This window comes from Myotis daubentonii, chromosome 5 (genome assembly GCF_963259705.1).
Source record: "Myotis daubentonii chromosome 5, mMyoDau2.1, whole genome shotgun sequence".
Classification (NCBI taxonomy): Eukaryota; Metazoa; Chordata; class Mammalia; order Chiroptera; family Vespertilionidae; genus Myotis; species Myotis daubentonii.
The window spans coordinates 34,797,965-34,819,357 of record NC_081844.1 but is presented as its reverse complement, the minus strand read 5'-3'; the positions used below and the strand labels follow the sequence as shown (position 1 = coordinate 34,819,357).

Genomic DNA, 21,393 nt, shown 5'->3' with positions numbered 1-21,393 from the left:
GCCAGTTGTTTCCGTGTCTGTGTACTCCTGGCTCACCACAGCCTGCCGCAGGGTCAGCGTGAAACAGTTCGGGAAGCAGAGTGTGTGATAACAACGCACAGTTCAGCAGACGGTGCTTTGGGGGCCCGGGAAGCTTCGTACCAAATCACAGGCAGTGCCTGGCCACCCTCTCACCCCGCCAGCCCAAGCTGGTGTTTCCTGTTTGCTCCTAAAGCTGCACAAGGGGGACCAGGACAGAATGGAAACGCTAGGGGCAGGCACGCACAGAGCGAGGTATCTGTGGGCCTCGCTGCATCAGAAGAGGGCAGAGGACCTGTAAAAAGAAACACATTTAGCTTGAGATGGAACATTTGTTTTCCGACGTCTGAAGGGCTGTGCTAAAGGGGCCTTAGACTTTAACATATAGCGCCTTAGAAATAAGATAGAGAGAAGAGGTTATGAGGAGGCAGATTTCAGCCCAGTGTAAGCAAAAACCTGCTAAGATTCCTTGACCTCTAATTTTCCCTTCTGTAAAGTGAGAGGAATACCACATACTTTAAAAAGGGACCTAGAGATGCTCTGAGGAACAGATGGGCAAACTGTAAGCCAGCAATGTGTCAACTGGAAAGCACATTACATGTACGTGGAGAGTTAAAAAACTCTGGGTGCTCTATCTGGCTGCACCCCGATTGATCTAATCACAGCCTCTGGGGGTGGCGCTCAGGAAGTGGTCATTTTTAAACTCTTCTCGGGTCATCCCATTGGATAGTTCCATGGAGAACCACTGGCCTAAAAGAATTACTAGTTGTATCCCAGGTGGTTGTGGGAAAAGTAGATTTCACCACAGGTAGATCTGGGGTCCAATTTATAAAATGCCCATTAATCGGTGAATTGGAGCAAATGGTTAGAGCTGACCAGCTCTGCAGTGAAATACAGACCATGTAGCCATTCCAGAGCGTGAGTAACCTTGAAGATGGTTTTAGGCAGTGGTTCTCAACCTTGGCTGCACATTAGAATCACCTGGGAATCTTCTCGGATGAGGCCCAGAAATCAGGAATTTAAAAAGATGCCCAGGTGATTCTAATGTGCAGCCAAGGTTGAGAACCACTGGTTTAAGGAATATTTGTCTCCTTACAGTCTCACCTCTTTCCCCCAAAAAAGATCCAAGATGGAAAGATAAGGGCAACACAACTGATGAAGCGAATGTTTGTGGACTTTCGGGTTCCTCCACGTCAGCTGTGGGCTAATGTTACTCTATATGACTATTATCCATGACCTTGTTCATAACCTGTAATTGACTGAATGCACTCATTAAATAATTAAAGCCTAGAGAGTGATTCTTAATTACAGGCCACCGAGTACCGCTCTTGCCCATTTCCCGCTTGTTCCAGTTATATCAGGGACGGTTAGATTGTCATGCTGGTGGCACTGAGCTGGGCAAGGGTGGGGACACATAACAAGGATATAGAGGAGGGGAGAGGTGGTGGGCCACGCATAAAGAGACAGACAAACATAAGGCTCTTTACTTTCCTCCTCCCCCCTTCCCAGTGCTGGCTCCCCAAGAAAAGAAATCAAGGCTAAAATCCCAAACATGACTGCCTACGTCCACATGGGAGAAGAATGATTTCAAAGCAGCATTGCCAAAAAGATGATGAATTGTAATGAATCAGCCAAGTGACTCAGCAACTAACGAAGAGCTAATCTAGAGTGTTTGGGCGAGGGACGGGTGATCCTGCTTGGGGCTGTGGCCAGTCCTTTCTGGTATGGGCAGGCCTAGGGCTGAGCCCCTGGCTGCAGGAGAGGCAAGGTCCAGAAGGTCAAAGGGCAAGCAATGACAGGGCAGGGAGGTTAGGAATTGTGTGAGGGCTGAACCAGTGGACCTCTGTGGTTTACTTAGAACAGTCGTAATCCAGGGATGCATTTATGCATTTCAAAATTCACACTTTTCCCCTTAAAATTAAATCTTCTGAGCCCTGTTTGCCTTGCAGCCGGAGTGATCAAGTCATCATTCCCAGGGGACCACAGTGTTGGCTGTGAATTATGTTATTTTCTCCTAGTCCCTTCTCCCCCTCCTCCCTTCCCCTCCTTCAGCTGACTAAGGCAGATCTTCTTGCCTGTCCTCCAAAGTTCCACTTTTAAAAATATAATTATCACAGAGTTATGCCTCCTGTGCCAGATGCTGGGGGAGGCAGAGAACAGAAAAGTTACAAGAAGCGGGCTCAGAAACAATTCTTCTGACCTCAGGCATTGACACAGTGAGGAGGAGGCAGAGTCCAGAGAAAATGTAGCTGTTACTGATCATTAGACTTTTTTTTTTTTTCTTTTAAAGGAAAATAAACCCTCCAGGAAGAAATACTGCTCCAAATTTTCACTGGATTTTTCTCTTCTTCTGGGCCGATGATCTTCTCACACTTGGCATTGTCTCAGGTGAGGGGGGAGGGAGGACCTTAGAGATGATACAAAACAGAGTCAGGACCACCCAGCCCTGGTCCAGAAGGAACAGAACCCCTGAGGGCAAAGTGACTGGTCCAAGGTCACCCGGCCCCTCAGTGCAGAGCTGACTATGGTCAGGATTCTATGTTCAGGTTCCTTCCTTCTTCCCAGGGCCAGAAGCTTTCTCCAGGTTCCCTCCTGAAGAGGGGTGGGGTCCTAGTGGCCCCTAGACTTTGGGCAACCAGGGCCTGGGTCTCAAGCTGTACCTCCAGAATTACAAACAGGAAAACCAGCCCCTGACTATACAGCTCTCCTCTGAACCCTTTCATCTCACATGGTTTTCAAAGCTGGCCACTCACACGAGGCTGCCCACACCTGCCCAGCCCTCCCATCTTCCCCCCACGAGTGAGAGATCCAACCTCCAGCCCCTTGACCTCTCTCCTGGCACTCACACATCCCGGCGGTCCGGAGGGGTGGCTCTGCTTCTTCCCCAAGAAGTAGCCATATGTGAGGGGCGTCTGGGTGGGCCCCCTCTTTGTCAGGGGTACCGCGATGGCTCCGGTCCCTCTGTCCCCCATCACATCCCTGGACAGAGAATCCAGATAAAAGCTTCCTCCTGGAAGAAGGAACTTGGGACGTAGGGAGACAAGTGAGCCCCTTGGGAAACAGGACTGGTGATTTTCGAGGCTCGGTGCAAGATGACAATGCGGGGGCCCTTGTTCAAGGGCTGTTAAGAACTGGAAGGCTGCAGGGATAGTGCACCAAACCAAGTGTGGGCTGCAGGGACCCTGCTCGGCTGGGTCCCGAGTGGATGGGGACAATACTTGCTTAAAGGCCAGCGATCCAGGGGCCAGGAAGGCCCGGTTCCCCCAAATAAATGTTATGTTTATCCTTCTATACATATTTCTGCCTCCTCTTGGCCAGCCCGGCACTGGGATGGTTCGGGAAGTCAGTACTTCATGCTTTCTTCTCTAGCATAACACCCCTCCCACCCCCCCCCCCCCATTATTTTTCTTCTTTTCTACCTAAACAAAACAAGAGGAGTGGCCTATGTTCGTTCAATAGGAAAGATTAACATTCAATAGGGCTGCAGAACTGCGGTGTTTAATTTGGACCGGGAACAGCCGGGAGCACAGTGGATACCAGGAACCCTGAGGAGAGGGGCGCTGAGCTGGCCCCTCCTGGGGCGCTATCCTCCAGCTCCGAGTCCCGGGGGAGCCGAGCCCGGTGCACTCCAGGGCCTGTCTCCCCTAGAGACTGCGCGGTCTTTCCCGGCGCCGCTGCGCCTCCCCGCGCCCCAGGCGGGTGCTGCACCGGATCTCCTCACCCCCGCACCCGTGCACCCCCGCACCCCCTCCCTCCGCGCCAGCTTCCAGAAAGCTCCCGTGCATTCCCCGGCATTCTTTGGGCGTGAGTCACGCAGGTTTGCAGCCAGCCCCGAAGGGGGTGTATACGAGGCAGAGCCCTATAAATACGGCGCCGCGCGGTGCTTACCACGCCGCGTCGCCAGGAGGAGCGCACGGGCACCACTGACCGGTGAGAGGTCCCCACCTTCCCTACCCCTGCGCAGAGCCTCTCCGGGGCAGAAGGACTGATGGGCGGGCGGGGTGGCAGGCAGGCGAAGAGAGGACGATCGCTAGTAGTCCTAGGGGTGTCAGAACCCATCTGTGGTTGCAGAGGAGGGAGTCTGAGAAGATAGGCAGCCGGAGCCCTGCCACCAGGCAGCGGGCAGAAGGCCAGCTTGCTGGGGGCGGTGCACCGGCTGGGATCCGGCCCATTAGCTGCAACCACAATGGTGTGGGTAAGTAGGACAGGTGTAAGGAGCCTCTTTTTGCAAAGCTGGGGAAGCCGAGACTTGGAGAACCGACGTCTAATTGCCAGAGACCCAGGCTGATGAGCGGCAGCGCCTGCCTGCACCTGGGGCCGTTCCGCAGCATCTTCCTTGGAAAGGTACCATCTCCCGGGGTGTTGCCAGCTGGCGTGCGTGAGTCACCTTGTTTGCTTCAGAGTTTTCTAGTTCTCCGGGTAGTGTGCTTAGAAGTATGAGGTTTTGATTGAATTCTATGTTACAACCACATAAATCCTACTCTTTCTGCTTCCGAATGCGCCAGGGAACAGCAGAGGAGAGTCACTCAACCCCCATCAGACGTCAGACGTCTGACTCAACCGGCTCATCTTATAGCTGATACTGTGAGGCCTAGAGAGGCGCAGGGCCTTCTCCAAAGATAAACAGCAGGGAGGTGTCAGAATAGAGATTAGAACCAGAGCCACTTGACCTTCCAGAATTTCTGGACCTAATTTTTAAAAAGAGAAGCTGATTGTTATTAATATTTTTTTTAAAAGAGAAAGATTAGGAATTTAAAGGTGCAGCTACAATAAAAGGATGCCCGTGACAGTGTTCATTATAATAGTGGGGAATTACAATTTAAATGTCTAGTCTTGTGGGATAGCAACACAGAGCATATCAGAAAATGGACTCTATTATTATGCATCCACAAGCAGATTCCTACTTTTAAAGAATAGTTGATCTAGTGGATGTAAAGAATCTGATTGTATGCAAATGCATAGGAAATAGAAGGAAAGATACCACAGAGGTAATATTTGCCTCTGGATGGTGTGAATTACAGGTGAACTATTTTCTTATTTTTCTCTTTCGGTTTAGTTTTCTGCCCTCGTGGAGGAAGTAGAGTAGGAGCTTGGGCCTTGAGCTTTAAGCCCTGTGGTGTATAAGCTTTGCTTAGATCCCCAAGCCCTCCCCAGGCGCCCTCTGGGTGGGTAAGCCCCCCCTGGGGGAAAGGCTGCCAGGTAAGGGTGGGGAGAAGAGGGCTTTGGGGTGACTTGTCTAATCAGAGCAGTTGCCAGACAGGAGCCCGGGCCAGGAGATGAGAGAGGAGGTGCAAAAAGAGGGCAGGTGCGGCCCTGACCGGCTAGCTCTGTTGGTTAGAGCCGTGGTCAGCAAACTGCGACTCGCGAGCCACATGCGGCTCTTTGGCCCCTTGAGTGTGGCTCTTCCTAAGCCTTAGGAGTACCCAAATTAAGTTAATAAGAATGTACCTACCTATATAGTTTAAGTTTAAAAAATTTGGCTCTCAAAAGAAATTTCATTCGTTGTACTGTTGATGTTTGGCTCTGTTGACTAATGAGTTTGTCGACCACTGGTAGAGCATTATCCCCATACACCACAGTTCCAGGTTCGATTCCTGGTCAGGGCACGTACAAGAATCAACCGATGAATGTATAAATAAGTGGAGAGACAAATTGATGTTTCTCTCTCTCAAATCAATAAGTAAATTTTTAAAAAAGACAGAGAGGGCCGGTAGCCGCGCAACCACTGCTCTAGCGCTGTCCTGGGACTAGCATTATCAATATCACCTGTACGCTTGTTAGAAAAGCAGATTCAGAATCAGTGTTATAACAAGACCCGCCCCCTGCTCTCCGGTGATTCATAGGTGCTCTAAAGTAGCAGGTCATTTCACTAAGGCAAAGCCACACAGTCAGGGAGGGACCACAGGTGGCCTCTGTGTGTCCACTTCTGTTCCTCTGCGCCTCTCCAAACGGCCACCTGCCCCCACTCCCCTGAGGGCCCTGCCAGTGCTCACACTTGGTCCTACATCAAATTGTGAAGTAGTCGGAACTCACTATGGTCCTATAAGACCTTGTGTTTACAGAACACATTCACATCTCTGAGGTCTACATCAGGTCCATTTCACAGACGAAGAAACTGACGCTCAGAGACTTAAGTGACTTGGCGTCAAGGAAAGAACACTGGACTAGGGGTTCAGGAGAGCTGGGTTCTCATCCTGGGGTTGCCACAAGCTTGCTGGGGGCCTTGGGGAGCCCCATTCTTTCTCTGGAGCAGAGGGATCGAGCAGGAGACTGATCTTTTTCCTGGCTCTGACGTCAGTGGCTCCCCATGAAGCTCAGGCTCCAGTTGTGAGACCCTGTACTGGCTGCTGGGCTTCTGGACTCCTCATCCAGTGCTCTTGCCTTTCGTCACCCTCCCTCGCCTCACTTCAGGGCCCAAGGCCCCGTCTTCTGGACTTCTCGGAAGTCATTGCTACCAGGGACCTCCCCTGGTATATTTTGCTGGCTTTCTCTCTCTGGCGTGACAAAGGCTCTGTCCCTGCTTCAGGCGTTTCAGGCCTCAGTGAGCAGCGAGGGCAGAGCTTGTTAGACCCGGACCTGCCTGCGGGCCTGACATCGCGCCCTGGCCCAGCCGCCCACCTGTCTTCGGGAAAGGCGAGGACCCACTCTTCCCTCCGTGATGCTAATGCACTTTGTGCAGCTGGTTGGGGAACCACCATCGGCTGCCCTACTAATTACTTTCCTGGAGAGGCTTGCCTTAGGAATGTCCCGCCACGCAGCCCAGATGGGCCTGCACAGCTTTTGGATGTGCACAACTTCAGGAAGGGGGCACCCCACTCCCCATTCTGTTGTGGGAAATGGGTGCGTTCAGATAAGCAGCTGGTGGGGGGTAGGTTACAGGGGGGAGGGGTGTCTGCTTATGCAACACCTTCAGCTTCTGGGAAAGGGTCTATTATGTAAGACTGGCTGTCTCCAGGCTCAGGGCAGCCGGCCCAGAGTGGTGGCAGGAACACCTTGGCAGGGCACCCTGCTGTGGATTAGAGGGACGAGGCCACGTGGAAGGGCCTGGCAGAGCGGAGGCCATGTCCTCCCAGAGGGACTGCTCCTGGGGAGGCATCAGGGCCCCAGCACGCCTGCGTCCCAGTGTTAAGCCTTTGACGTTGCCCTTCCCTATCTATTTCCTGAAGACAGTTTTCTTTCCTTCCTGGCTCCACTCTTCGTTTATACCCACACTGGGGATGGCAAATGGATTTATTCTCCTGCGCCAACCCAAAGGGTTGGCCATCGGTGCCTCAGACACTTGAAACCAGTTTTAGGTGGTGGTGCTGAGGCGCAGTGGGGAGACGTGCTGTGATTGGTTGGTGATGCCTGCTGGGGCAGGATTAGTGATGCCCGTGGGGGCGGTGGGGCTCTGGGAGGCAGTCCCCCCTCGATGGAGGGACAGGAGCGGGCCCGCGGATGATCCAAAAGCGGTGTTTTCAGGGTTTGTTTCATATGAGCAGGTGCCCTCAGGTAGACCCCTTTCTGGGTGCAGAAAGTGCGTGCGTCTTGCTCAGGCATATTTAGCTACTGTGCAGGAGGTAGGGAGGAAGGCCTGGACCGGAGCCCAGGGCGCTGACTCCACAACTCTGGCTGCTTTTGTATTGGGCTGCTGTCTTGCGGTTCCTCCCTGTACCCACTGCCTCCACTTTCTTTTGAAAATGTCCATTGTCAAGTCTGATATTTTCTCCTCATTTCCCCGGGGGTAGAAATGAAGCAATGCCTGTTGAGAGGGGATAGCTAATGGCCAGGCCTCTGCGGGGCTCCTGGGAAGCTGCTGCAGGCGGCAGGCTGGGCCAGAAACCAGCAGGCTGTCTAGCCGTTACCATGACAGTCTCCTGTTCTCCACAAACAGAGGCGTGCTGGGAGTCCAGAATCGGAGGCAAGATGAAGACGCTGCTGCTCTTGGTGGGGCTGCTGATGACCTGGGAGAATGGGCAGGTGCTGGGCGCCCCGGCCGTCTCACAGAGAGAGCTCCAGGGTGAGTAGACCAGAGGCCTCCCCCCGCCCCCTTGCACACTCCTTCCCTAACAGGGCCCCAAGGGTTAAAGGCCACTTTATCCTGTGCATGAAGTCAGGTTTGCTGGGCCCTGCCCCTCTCTGACACCCCCCCCCCCCCCCCCCCCGGCCACCTAGCCCAGGCTCTTTGTGGTCAGGTTGGCTTCTAGGCATTTTCAGGTGTATCGCCGGCCTCTTCTGGCTGCTGGGTCTCATTCGCCGGTTCCCTTTCCAGTCTGTACAGCCCGGTACCCACACCTCCTCCATGAAGGTCCATAAAGCCTGGACCATTTGAGTCGTTGGGGAGCTCCCGTTTTTGAGTTTCATAGCATTTAGTACATGTATCTCCACCTTCCCACCCAGGAACCCATGCTCCGTATTCTCTGCTCGTAGGGAAGGAGAGTTATGGTTTAAAGGGAAGCTGTCATCCTTCAGAGCCCAGCTGGTGGTCCTCTCTTCTCCTAAAACCCATCCTCCCTCCAGCCCACTCTCATCCTTCTAGCCGAGCGGCCCTCTGGGTCAGCCGTGGGCAAACTATGGCCCGCGGGCCGAATCCGACCCGTTTGAAATGAATAAAACTAAAAAAAAAAAAAAAGACCGCACCCTTTTATGTAATGATGTTTACTTTGAATTTATATTAGTTCACACAAACACTCCACCCATGCTTTTGTTCCGGCCCTCCGGTCCAGTTTAAGAACCCATTGTGGCCCTCGAGTCAAAAAGTTTGCCCACCCCTGCTCTGGGTAATAGTTACAAACCCCAGCCTTGAGATCAGACCCGGGTATGAGTCTGGCCCTGCCGCTCCCCTGCTGTGTCAGCCTGGGCAGGTGTCGTGACCTCGCTGTGCAGTGCGGACGATGAGAGGGCCGGGGGTTAAAGGACACGCACATGAGCTGTCTGGCTCAGCCCTTGCCCCGGGCTGGTGCTTCGGTGACATGTCTCCATGCATTTGTCACATGGTGTTATGTCTTGGTCACAGTCTCCGCGAGGAACAGTGCTATTAATTCATCCTTGGGTCTCCATCACTATGAATTGGAGAAAAGAAGTTCAGATGTTTGGTGAAACTGAATTCCAGAAAGACTTGTATCCAAAAGAATAACATTTCCCATTTTGATGTGTAAGCGCTTACTCTTCCAGGATTTCTTTTTTTCCTGGGAAATTTTCTTCTGTGGCTGGGCAGGCTCGGCGTGCAGCCCGAAGGGAGTTCGTGCCTGTCCCTCCTCTGGGGTGTGCCTGCCCCAAGTATGGGGAGCGGCTCCAGTGTTTTGGACAGGTTCAAGCCTTGGACTGAGGAGAGGCACAGTCCTCTCATTGCCACGTGCAAGTCCCAGCTGGAGGGCAGAGCCTTCCCAGCACAATTAGCCAACAGCTATATAGTTGTGAGCTTGAACCTATAGTCCAGCGGTTCTCAACCTGTGGGTCGCGACCCCTTTGGCGGTCGAACGGCCCTTTCACAGGGGTCGCCTAAGACCATCCTGCGTATCAGATATTTACATTACGATTCATAACAGTAGCAACATTACAGTTATGAAGTAGCCACGGAAATAATTTTACGGTTGGGTCACAACATGAGGAACTGTATTTAAAGGGCCGGAAGGTTGAGAACCACTGCTATCGTCCGAACACGTGGCCCCACCTGCCTGTGTGATAGAGTTCAGGTGCGTGCAGTTGAGTAGGGTTGAAACCAACGAGAATGTTGTTAACATCTTGATCGCGCCCCTCCTCTGCCTCGTGGCATCTGCTATAAAATAAAGACACGGCTGTGGGCGCTGGCGCTGTCTCCTCATCAGGGAAGCAGTGTCCCACCGAGACCCAGCTTTCATTCTCTTGTCTGTTTTTTCTAAGCCTTTTAACCCCCCCGCCCCCCCCAGGGTCACTGAACCAGGCTGAGCTGGCATGGCACATCAGGCGCCCGAGGGTTTGTGTTTGTGAACAGTTGGTGCCCTGGATTCCGGGACTCTGGGTCCACAGTGAGCCCTGTGATGGGAACCTGAGTCAGGGAAAGCTGGGGCCCAAAGGCTGCCTGCCAGGAGGTTCCCAGCCTGGAAGCCCCTGCACCCACTGCCTTTCTGACCATTCCAGCAGGTTCCAGGCTTATATCCCCCAGTGCCATCTCTTCCTCTGGCCTCATTCTACTTCCCCGCCCTTCTCTTGCAGAAATGTCCACCGAGGGGAGTAAGTACGTTAATAAGGAAATTAAAAATGCCTTCAAGGAGGTGAAACACATCAAGTCTCTAATAGACCACACCAACGATGAGCGCAAATCCCTGCTCATCAGCTTGGAAGAAGCCAAGAAGAAGAAAGAGGTAAGGAAGAGCCCGGCGCCCGTGGCCCTGCTTTGACGCCCCCTGCTGGAAGGGGGCAGGGAGGGGTCCTGGCTTCTCCTGGAGTGTCCTGCTGGGTTGCCACGTTGGCCCTCTGTCTTTCCAGGGCTGTGTCACCTGACACTGGGACCGTGGTTAAGAAATAGGGAGGGTTTATTTGCTTTTGAAAGCCTCAAAGGGTGAGATCTTGGATCTGCTTTTGTTACCAGCCTGGCTCAGGGCCTGATACCCAGATTCACTTCAATAGATTTTTCCAAACCCTGACTATGGGCACACTCTGAGGTAGGCTTTGGATATGGTCTGTCATGGGGTAGGAGGGGGAAGGCGCCCTACTTTCAGAAAGCTTATCTAGTAGGGGCGACACCTTGGGATTAAGGCAGGCACGCTGTTGCCTCATGTCTTTCTAGAATTCTGAACTGCTTCATAAAAGAAACAGCTAAGTCCAATAGTGAACTTAGTAGCTCTAGGCTGCGCTTAATGAGTCAACAGAACCAAAACACTATAATTCAATGAACAATTTATTTTAAAAAATCAAGAGTCTTCTTAAGGGTGTCCTAAAAACCTACTCCCATTGCCATCCTACCCCCTAATGAAGGAGATGCTAAGATCGGGCCACCTGCCACCTTCATGATCCATAATGCATAGTAAAAGCATTTTAAAGGCTCTGGAAAGTTCTGCAGTAGAGAATCCTATGTAGGAAAAACCGGGGTGGGGGGCAAGAGGAGAGTGGGGAACATCTGTGATAGTGTCAACAATTTAAAAAAAAAGAAGGAAAACCTATGTAACTTCATTCAGCCCAGTGTTTTTCCAATGAAGTTGAACAGGAAGCCCAGTTTTATTTTTCTTGACAGCTTTTAGCACCGTTTCATGGGAGCCACTTCCGGAAACGCTGGCCCGGGTGCAGCTCTCACTTTCTCTGAGATTTTGTGTCCGTCCTCGGCCTCCGTGTTCATTCTCACCATTCTGTGAGAATCCTCACGCCGCTCATGTGGGACGGGCAAGTCTCCTTCTCGAATTCTTTGGGTTAATGTTGGAGTTTGATATTTGACAATCCAGATTTTATAATAAAGCTCATCAAGTTTGGGAAAAGGATTCCATTTACTTCTTAGTTGAAGACTATGTGAACCGGAAAGAAAGGAGGTGACCAGCAGAGCTGACACTTGCGAATGGGCTCAGTGGAAGGCGGCTTTCCCCAGCACAGAGCAGGGAGCGCCTCCTGGTCAGACCTTCAGAGCGCCTCCATGCTCTACTTCATCCTTCTTTGAAGAGTAACACGCTCATTCATCAAGATTTTAATATAGGAAAGCAGAGGAGGAAAAGATTTTCTGTAATCCTTATACTTAAGGACAATTCACTGTTAACATATGGTCTGTTTCTTACTAGTTATTTCCCTCTATGCTTTTTTGACAAATCAGGAATTTTTAACATGAAAAATGCTTACTGTACTACTGAAACTTAACATAAACATCCCTTGGAGTGCTGTGCTTATCCACCCTTCGTAGGTCCCACAATTCGCTTAACTTGTCCCCTAGTTTTACATCTGAATTAATTCTAGGTTGTTGGTTGTTTTGTTTATTTGTTTTTTGCCATAAACACATATAGAAACAAAGATCTTTAGGCATAAGGACTTTTCCTTTATTGCAGGAACTCCTTGGCATAAATTCGTATAAAACTATGGGGTCAGATGACAGGGCACATTAGAGAGTTTGGGGGATCGTGCTGACTTTGACTTTGAAAGCTGGCCTATTCCGGTTGCATGCCAGGGGCCATGGTCCCAACAGAATCTAAGATCCAGGGAGCCTCCAGGAGCTTTGGATGATGACCTTTACACACCAGAAGTTGAGCATAGAAAGTGGAGTGTAAGTGAGAGGCAAATCCTGGGGTAGAGACTCTAAGTGTGTGTCAGAGAAGGAGATGTCCACACGGGGTCTACTGGCCCGGGAGGACTAAGGAACAGTTGGGTTTTGAAGATGAAAGGATCTTTAAAGCTAGGTGGGCAAGGAAGAGGGAACACGGGAGCCAGGGCTGGGGTGGAAATGAGCACACCCTGGGCCAGACGTGGGAAGTCGGCCTGGGTGGAGGGCCAGCATCACCGTGCGTGCTGGGGAGGGTGCAGCCTGTGAGTTCTGCGTGGCTGACCTGGCTTTGTGTCCCGCTGTAGGATGCCCTAACTGATACCAAGGATACTGAAATGAAGCTGAAGGCGTCCCAGGAAGTGTGCAATGATACCATGCTGTCCCTCTGGGAGGAGTGTAAGCCCTGCCTGAAGCAGACCTGCATGAAGTTCTACGCGCGCGTCTGCAGGAGCAGCTCAGGGCTGGTTGGCCGCCAGGTGAAATGGGGAAGCGCTGTGGAGTGCAGCCTAGGCTCTGAGTGGGGAATGGGGAGAACCTGGTGAAACATGCTTCTGTTATTCTACACCCAGTTCCAACGTGTGCGAGTTCTCCCACCCCAGCTGGGTGTCCTATAATTCAACTCAATTCTGACACTATCTACCTGGAGATAGCCTCAGATCCCACAGGTTAAGGACTCAGTCCCAGAAGACTGTCCCACACCCCCTTCAGGTGCTAATCACATGTCCAGGTTGTCACCTGTGCTTCTGACTGTTGCGCTATAGATTGGAGGTTTCAACAACCCCCTCCTTAATTGATTTGCTAGAGTGGCTCATGGAACTCAGAGAAACATTTTACTTCTTAGATTACAGGTTTATTATAAAAGGAACAGCCAAAATGGAAGAGATGCATAGGGCAGGGGAAAGGGGCAGGTAGCTCCCACGCTCTCTCCAGGTGCACCACTCTCTCCACATCTCTATGTGTTCAACAACCCCACACACTCTGGGAACTTGTCCTTTGGGGTTTTCCGGCGGCTTCATTAACATCAGCAACATTGGCCATTGGCGATTGATTCAACCTCCAGCTCCTCTCCCCTCCCCAGAAATCAGAGTGTGGGACTGAAAGTTTCAAGCTTCTAATCAAGGTTCCCTTCCCCAGCCTTCATCCTTAAGAGTGTTTTCTAAAAGTCACCTCATTAAAATCATAAAAGATACCTTTATTGTTCTCATCATAGGAAATTCAAAGGGTTTTAGGAGCTCTTTGTTAGAAAGGGTCAAAGACCAAATAAATATTTTTCTTATTATAATTAAAATGCCACAGCTTCATCTCACAGATGCAATTGATTAGTTCTGGCTGCGTTTGCGCCCAGAGTGCCATTATCCATTGGTAAAGTCTGCGATAAGTGCAGAAATACAGTCATGAAAAGCACCTGTGCCAGGTATTTGCCACCTCTTAGAAGACTCTTATCTAGCAGTTATTAGCTGGATTACATAAATCACGTCATGGTATGGCACAGCCCTGTGTCCACTTAGATGGAAGGAATTAAGGATTTTTAGTACATTAATGTGGATTCCATCCTTCCCTGTGAGCCTCGTTAATCGGGACTCAAGTTTTGCTACTCACTGAAGACATACCAGTTGGTCTTTGGATGAGCAGGGGTGGGGATCATTAGCTGCCAAAGAAAACCACAGAGAGTCTCAAGTGATGAGCCTTGTGACTCTGGAGCAGCGGTTCTCAACCTGTGGGTCGCGACCCCTATGGGGGTCGAACGACCCTTTCACAGGGGTCGCCTAAGACAGTGACAAACTGCGGCTCGTGAGCTACATGTGGCTCTTTGGCCCCTTGAGTGTGGCTCTTCCACAAAATACCGACTTCTGTGCATGGGCCACGAAGTTTCAATCACACTGTACGTGCATGCCCACATGTGGTATTTTGTGGAAGAGCCACACTCAAGGGGCCAAAGAGCCGCATGTGGCTCGCGAGCTGCAGTTTGCCGACCACTGGCGAAGACCATCGGAAAACATATTTTCAATGGTCTTAGGAACCGAGACACCACTCCTCTATCCGTCTCCAGGCGGGTCCGCCCACATGCAGATATACCCACATATGAGTACCCGGCATATTAAAGGGTCATGTTATTAGAACCACTGCTCTAGAGCCTCATGGGTCTTCCTAACTCTGCTCTGTTGGGATGGGTAGACTGGAAGGGCACTGGCCTGACAGTTCAGAAACCAGGGAGCCAGTCTCAGGGGGGCCTTCAGTCACATGCTGTGTGACTCCGTGGAGACCAAAGTGCAGTGAGGAGGAGCTGGGCCTGGCCCGTCTCAACAAGAGGGAGGTGCAGGAGGTTGGGACCCTCGTGAGCTTCTCCTTACTGTTCCGCATTCTGCCTGCCGCAGTTGGAGGAGTTCCTGAACCAGAGCTCTCCCTTCTACTTCTGGATGAACGGTGACCGCATCGACTCCCTGCTGGAGAATGACCGGCAGCAGGCCCACGTACTGGACACCATGGAGGACAGATTCGAAAAGATGTCCAGTATTATGGATGAACTTTTCCAAAGCAGTTTCTTCAACCGGGAACCCCTGGATCCCTACCACTTTCCACCCTTCAGCTCATTCCCATGGAGGCCTCTCTTCCCCAAGACCCGCTTTGCCCGAAACTTAATGTCTTTCCCCATGTTTGGAATCCCAAACTTCCAGGACATGTTCCGGCCCTTCTTTGACATGATACACCAGGCTCAGCAGACCATGGATAGCCAACTCCAGGAACCTCTCTTCGAGTTTCCAATGATGGAATTCCCGGAAGGTTAGAAAGATGTCTCCTTCCCCCTGAGAAGGGATGGGAACAACAACTTGTTGAAAAACCCATTAGATGCTAAGAACTTGGTATGCGTCGTCTTGATTTCCCTCCCAGCACCCCTGTAAAGGTGATATTAACCCCATTTAAGGAGGAGAAAACAGCGACAGAGAGATGGAGGGTTGTATCCAAAGTTTTGCAGCTGGTAAAATAGGACCTGGTCAGATCTAGCTCTGCAGGGCTTGGAGTTTACCATGCCCCTTCCAGCAACTATTGGGCATCGGATTGACTCCTGCCTCTAGAGAACCAGACCCCTTTCTCTTGGGAACCCAGGTGGTTGTCTGTGGATGCCATGTATATATTGGCGACAAATTACTTAGTCTTAAGAAAGCTGTTCATGGCTATAACCTTAGGGTCTGGTAGAGAATGGGCACATAATTAATATTTTTTGAATGAAGTCTAATATGGACATGAAAAGCCAATACTTTCAGAAATTATTTCCTTCATTGAACCAATAGCTATTGGTTGGCCTACACCAATGGTCGGCAAACTCATTAGTCAACAGAGCCAAATATCAACAGTACAATGATTGAAATTTCTTTTGAGAGCCAGATTTTTAAAAACTTAAACTATATAGGTAGGTACATTGTTATTAACTTAATTAGGGTACTCCTAAGGTTTAGGAAGAGCCACACTCAAGGGGCCAAAGAGCCGCATGTGGCTCGCGAGCCGCAGTTTGCCGACCACGGGCCTACACCATCTCCTAAAGGCTATAGTTTGGCACCAGGTTTGGCTTCAAATGATGTGGAAATAGAAGAGGGTGTTGAATCGAACCAGCATCTACTGCGTATCCATAATGGGGGGAGTTCTGTGTTATAAGGAGTCTGAAAGGAGGATCCCATTCCGGCCTTCAAAGGACTTGCTGACTCACTAGGGGGTGAGAAATGAGTCAGTTAAACGCAGAGCAAGATGGGTTATGATGCCAAAGAGAAGTACAAATAGGGGAGTATTGAGGCAAGAGAGGGAGATGGTGGCGGGGGTGGGGGGGCATACCTAGCTGGGGAAACCCTGGGAACTACCTCCTTGTCCTTCTGCAGGGATCCCTGATCAGAGGCCTGTATCTGCAGGCCAACTCCAACCTGCTCCGCCTGCAGAACCAGCTCAAAGGGCCAAGCAGTAGTGTCGAAGGGGTCAGGGACAGTGGGGCGGCCCATCACTGTATTGCTCTGTATGGTTCTTCAGCATGACTCCCTCTCCCCCTGTGTGTCTCCAGAAAACAACGATAACCGCACCATATGCAAGGAGATACGTCACAACTCTACGGGGTGCCTGAAGATGAAGGACCAGTGTGCCAAGTGCCAGGAGATCTTGTCAGTGGGTAAGTCTGGGAGCCTTGCACCTGGTACCTCAGCGGGGCTGCCTTTATTGGTCAGATGAAGGGAGTTCGAGTTTCAGCTCTGCTGCTCTCTGGCTGTGGCACCAGGGGAGGCTGTTTGCCTTCTTCCGCCTGGGCCCCTATCTGTAGACAAGGGTTAGGAGGCAGAGTTGCCCCTGAAATCGGGAATTGGATAACATACTATTATATAAAGTGCCCACCAAGTCATCCAGCACATGGCCAACAGGAGGTCGTGGGAGGGGCTGTTACGCTTTTTGGAAAAGCCATCATCTTTGATTTCCCCATCATTCTTTCCCCAAGGGCCAAGCATAGTAGACATCCTCGTTTTTTCCTGCAGATGGTGACATTTTAAATAGTATGTTTTCGGTTTAGCAAACACCTACCATGTGTCAGGTTCTGTTCTAACCACTTTGCAAACAGTTACTAATTTCCTCAAAATGACCCTGAGTTGGGTACAATGAATGGCCCTATCTTACAGAGGTAGAAACTCAGTCAAAGAAAAGTTAAGTAAAATTACAGGACATCCCATGCGGGGGACCTTCGTGTTTGGATGTGCTCTTAACCAGCACTTTGGGGTCTGTCTTCAGCACCCCTGGGTCAATGATAGTGGTCCCTTACCCACCCGTGGGTCAGTGATGGTGGTCCCATTGCCTCTGGTGGGTTGATCTCCGAGGCAAAGGAAATCATTCCCCTTCGGCTTTATCAGATCTGGAGAGTGGCTAGTTTCTTCCTGCTTTGAGATAACAGCTCTAAAAGCATCTAGAAACTTTTTGGCCCGCAATAGTGTGTGCTCAGCAAGAGTTAATGGTTTCCCTTGTAAATAAAGGATCAATGTGGTGGCCTTGCTCTTATTTAATATGTGTGTGTTTGCCAGGGCAGCCCTTCAGAGTCTGGTTAAATATTCTAGCCCCATTCCTGTCATTTTAGGAGCCACTGCAAAATAAATACAAGTGTCATAGGAAACTGATGGATGAATACCCACGTCTCTTGGCCTGTTCCCACACAATATCATCGTTAGAATAGCATAAATGACATGGCACCTCACCACCAGAAAGTTAGTCATGTTAAGGCCAGAAGAAAAGACACACAGCTGCCTAGGCTCAGGTTGGCACCCCTGGCACTGACCTGCATGGTCACTGATCACAGCTTACCTACACAGCCACCGTCTTTTCTACACTGAGGGACACTGATGGCCTCTTATTTAAGGTTCTTGCAAATATCTAAGGAGGCATTGCCCAGGAACCCCAGACTGGGATTTCTCAACTTTTTCACTATTGCCATTTTTGTCCAGATCATTCTTTGTCGTTGGGGGCTGTCTTGTGCCCTGTAGGAGGTTTAGCAGCATCCCTGGCCTCTAACCACTAGATGCCAGTAGCTACCTCCCTCCTGTCAGTCCCCACCCTCTCTAGACTGAGTCGCTGTTCTCAATGACTTTTCTGGTCTTTAAATTATTTCCTGGTAAAAGAGTTAAGGTTATTTATTATCTATCTTTTCCAACCTGGCTTCTTGTTCCTAATTCTGTTTCTTGCCCCACCTAACATTTATTTGATTGTAATACCAATGATTACATTCAATACAATCATTTGATGAAAAGGATTACATATAATCATTTAATAGAAATGATCACCATTCTTTAGTGTGAAAAGATCTCCTTTCCCCTGACTCGTTTGGGTTTGATGTGCTCCCCTTGGAATATTTTTTTAAAATGTAAGGAGAGAAAAAAAGAGTAGTTTTTAGAGATAGCGGGGAGTTGCCAACTCTTATCAATCTGGCACCCTGCAGTGGGCGCTGGCTCAGGCACCAAAAAGAATGAACTCTATCTTCCCTGCTCCACCGGTGAACTTGGTGACCAGCCACGTGGGTGGGTGGGAAGCCAGGACCCCAGCCACCAGCTGCTCTTCTGCTAAATGAAGTCTTGGGGCAGAATTTCCAACTCTGCAGCTACGGCCAAAAGACAAGCTTGGAGAATTTTCCAGACCACAGACTCCGAATAGGAGGAGCCTAAGATTAGGAGTTAAAAGCCCTGGGTTCAATTCTGGTCCCCCAGATTGTTTCTTCTGTAACTTCAGGCACGTGTGGGTCTCCATTTCATTTTTGGTAAAAAATAAAAATTCATTATTGGTGGCTCTTAGAATACACCTGATTGTTACAGATAACGGACATCCTAAGCACTTATGTGGTATCTGGTACGTGGTGGGTGCCACACAAACGGTAGCTCCACATGACACCCCCACATCTCCGGAATTGACTCATGGGGGGACGGGGACAGCAGAGTGGCCCTAGATCTGAGCGCCCGGAGCACTGAGGTCCAGGCTTCGCCGAGTGTGGTCAGCTGCGCTCGCCCCCAGCCTCCGGCGATGTCACTAAGCACGCTGTGTGGTCCAACCGACAGTTTTCCAGGACGAGGCTTTCTCCATGAAGGAAGCCACCTGCTGGGCTACATTCTGGGGCGACCTCTTTATGTTGTCACGGGCTGATGACAGACGGTTTGGGGACCGGCAACCGGCTCTGCTTTAGGTCCTGGCTCCGTGAACTGATTTCCATCCCGTTTCTTCCCTGTTTGACTTTCCCTTCACGTGGCGGCCCTGTTGTGTTTTCCGTCTGGTCTCGGGGCAGACTGCTCGGGCAGCAACCCCGCGCAGAACCTGCTGCGTGAGGAGCTGAACAGCTCCCTGGAGCTGGCGGAGAAGTTGGCCAGGCAGTACGACGAGCTGCTGCGGTCCTACCAGCAGAAGATGCTCAACACCTCCGCTCTGCTCAAGCAGCTCAACGAGCAGTTCAACTGGGTGTCCCAGCTGGCCAACCTCACCCAGAGGGAGGACCGGTACTCCCTCCACGTCACCACGGTGAGTCTCTCCGACAGCTGGGCCCCAAGGTGCGGCCCGGAGAGGAGGATGTGGCCCTCCCTGGGGGTGAAACGGGATGAAGACTTAAGCTTTCCATTGAGTGTTTGTCCTGCGGCCGGAAACATATGACCTTTATGTGCATCATCACCTGGGAGCCTCATCGCCCAGAGGTGCAATGTCATGACCCCGTTTTATGGATGAGGAGAGTGAGAGAGGTTCGAGAGCTCGGTCAAGGCCAGATGGCTGACAGGTGCCTCGCCTGGGTGACGGAGCCTGTCTGCTTGGCTGGGACCCTGTGCTCTTTCCATGAAGCCGCCCCTTCTGGTGTGTAGGCTGGGCGCTCGTGAATTGGGGCAGCCTCCTGTGTCCATGATGAAAAGCTCCCCTCCAGCACTGGGAACCTTTCTATTTTCTTTTTTTTTTTTTAATACATATTTTTACTGATTTCAGAGAGGAAGGGAGGAGAGCAAGAGAGCGAAACATAAATGATGAGAGAGAATCATTGATCAGCTCCCTCCTGCACACCCCCCACTGGGGATCGAGCCCACAACCCGGGCATGTGCCCTTGACCGGAATCAAACCCGGGACCCTTCAGTCCGCAGGTCAACGCTCTATCCACTGAGCCAAACCAGCCAGGGTTCTAGTTTCTTTCCCTGATTCCTTTTCTACCTCAGCCAGGCCAATGGCTGCCCAAAGGAAATACGGTGGCTTGGAAATCATCTTCCACTCATGGGGCTCCCCCAGGCTGGTCCTTTGCGGTGCCATTTACACCTGCCAAGTGCCTCTGAACAGCGGCATTGCTTTCCAGTGAGGTGTACGCGTGTCCCGATTAGTCAGAGGCAAGGGCGTCAGCGGTCCAGATTTAGGCCTGACTTTTGTTGCAAAACGGGTGGAGTTTGGCGGTGTCTCAGCCCTTCTCCCACCCTCCCTCTGCCCAGGTGGCGTCCCGCGGTTCCGACTCCAGCGTTCCCTCCGGTTTCACGAAGGTGATTCTGACGCTCTTTGATTCTGACCCCATCACCGTGACTGTCCCGGAAGAAGTCTCCATGCACAGTCCTAGGTTCATGGAGACCGTGGCTGAGAAAGCGCTGCAGGAATACCGCCAGAGTACCCGGTGAGTGTGCAGGGCTCAGCCACGGTCCTTCCGGGCCCCCCGGTCCCTGGGAGCCCCAAAGGCCGAGTACCCGGTCTGGGAACGACGGCCAGAGTACCGACAGGAGGCCAGGACCATCGAGACCCGTAGTTTTCCTCCGGAGGGAGCTCTTTCTTGTTTGGTAAGAATTTGAGTGTCGGTGAATACGGAGCCCTCACTTTCTCCCCCGCCTCCATTTTTTTTTTTTCAGGGAGAAATGAAATGTGAAGGTTGCTTTTCCAGGTATGGGGGTGTCTGAATCCTGTTGCCCCTGAGAGAACTCCCAGGCCCCCAGAGGAGAACTCTGCATGTCACCAAGTGACCAGACCCCAGCCTCGGGCCCTCCTGACCCCGCACTCTAATGCCTGCTCCTGCTGATGGGGAGGAACTTCCCTGCATGCCACTAACTCAATAAAGCTGCCTGTATGCTCTGGAGTGTCCTCTTCTTTTGCTGTTTTTATTTTTTTTCCTATCCTCCCACACACCTTCATTTTGTTATAGAAAATAAAAAAGAGGAAGAAGTAGAAAAGAAAAATCAGTGGCTAAAATAGTATGGAGGTATCATAGAGCTGAGAATAAAAGGAGTGTGATGATGAAGTTGACCCAATGGAAGGGTTCCTCTCTCTCTCTCTCTCTCTCTCTCTCTCTCTCTCTCTCTCTATATATATATATATATATATATATATATATATATATATATATTCTCCAATAAAACAGTAATATGCAAATTAGCCATCACTCCACCACTCTGTCACAAAGATGGTGGCAGCCACAGAGCTGGAGCGAGCAGGAGGCTTGGGTTGCCCCAGGTGATGGAGGAAGCCAAGCTTCCCACCTGCCCTGGCCAGCACTGGGCTCCGCTCAAGGCTACAAAGTTTCAATCATAGAAGATAAATAAATCCCAGAAAAGAAAAGTCTGGGAGCTTGGGTCACCAGGGGGTGTGGCCAGCCTGAAAACGGCCCTCAGCCCCTCACCCAGGCTGGCCAGGCACCCCAGTAGGGACCCCCACCCTGAAGGGGGTGTGGCCAGCCT

General features: G+C 51.1%; 1 protein-coding gene across 4 annotated transcripts in view; it reads left to right on the top strand.

The window, feature by feature from the left end:
- The window catches only part of CLU (clusterin), a 28,983-nt gene extending 8,188 nt beyond the window's left edge, over nucleotides 1-20,795 (top strand). The window contains exons 1-9 of one of the 4 annotated variants that reach the window (XM_059697551.1): nucleotides 3,815-3,948; nucleotides 7,892-8,017; nucleotides 10,192-10,340; nucleotides 12,520-12,690; nucleotides 14,590-14,995; nucleotides 16,260-16,364; nucleotides 18,999-19,228; nucleotides 20,167-20,342; nucleotides 20,572-20,795. In XM_059697551.1, the coding sequence (XP_059553534.1) occupies nucleotides 7,924-8,017; nucleotides 10,192-10,340; nucleotides 12,520-12,690; nucleotides 14,590-14,995; nucleotides 16,260-16,364; nucleotides 18,999-19,228; nucleotides 20,167-20,342; nucleotides 20,572-20,581 (1,341 nt within the window). In that variant the 5' untranslated portion in view covers nucleotides 3,815-3,948; nucleotides 7,892-7,923 and the 3' untranslated portion in view covers nucleotides 20,582-20,795. Of the gene's footprint in view, nucleotides 1-3,814; nucleotides 3,949-4,189; nucleotides 4,214-4,290; nucleotides 4,397-7,891; nucleotides 8,018-10,191; nucleotides 10,341-12,519; nucleotides 12,691-14,589; nucleotides 14,996-16,259; nucleotides 16,365-18,998; nucleotides 19,229-20,166; nucleotides 20,343-20,571 lie in introns of those variants that run through there. The other 3 variants (XM_059697549.1, XM_059697547.1, XM_059697548.1) reach the window with 3 other exon arrangements.
- The last annotated feature ends 598 nt before the right edge of the window (nucleotides 20,796-21,393 follow it).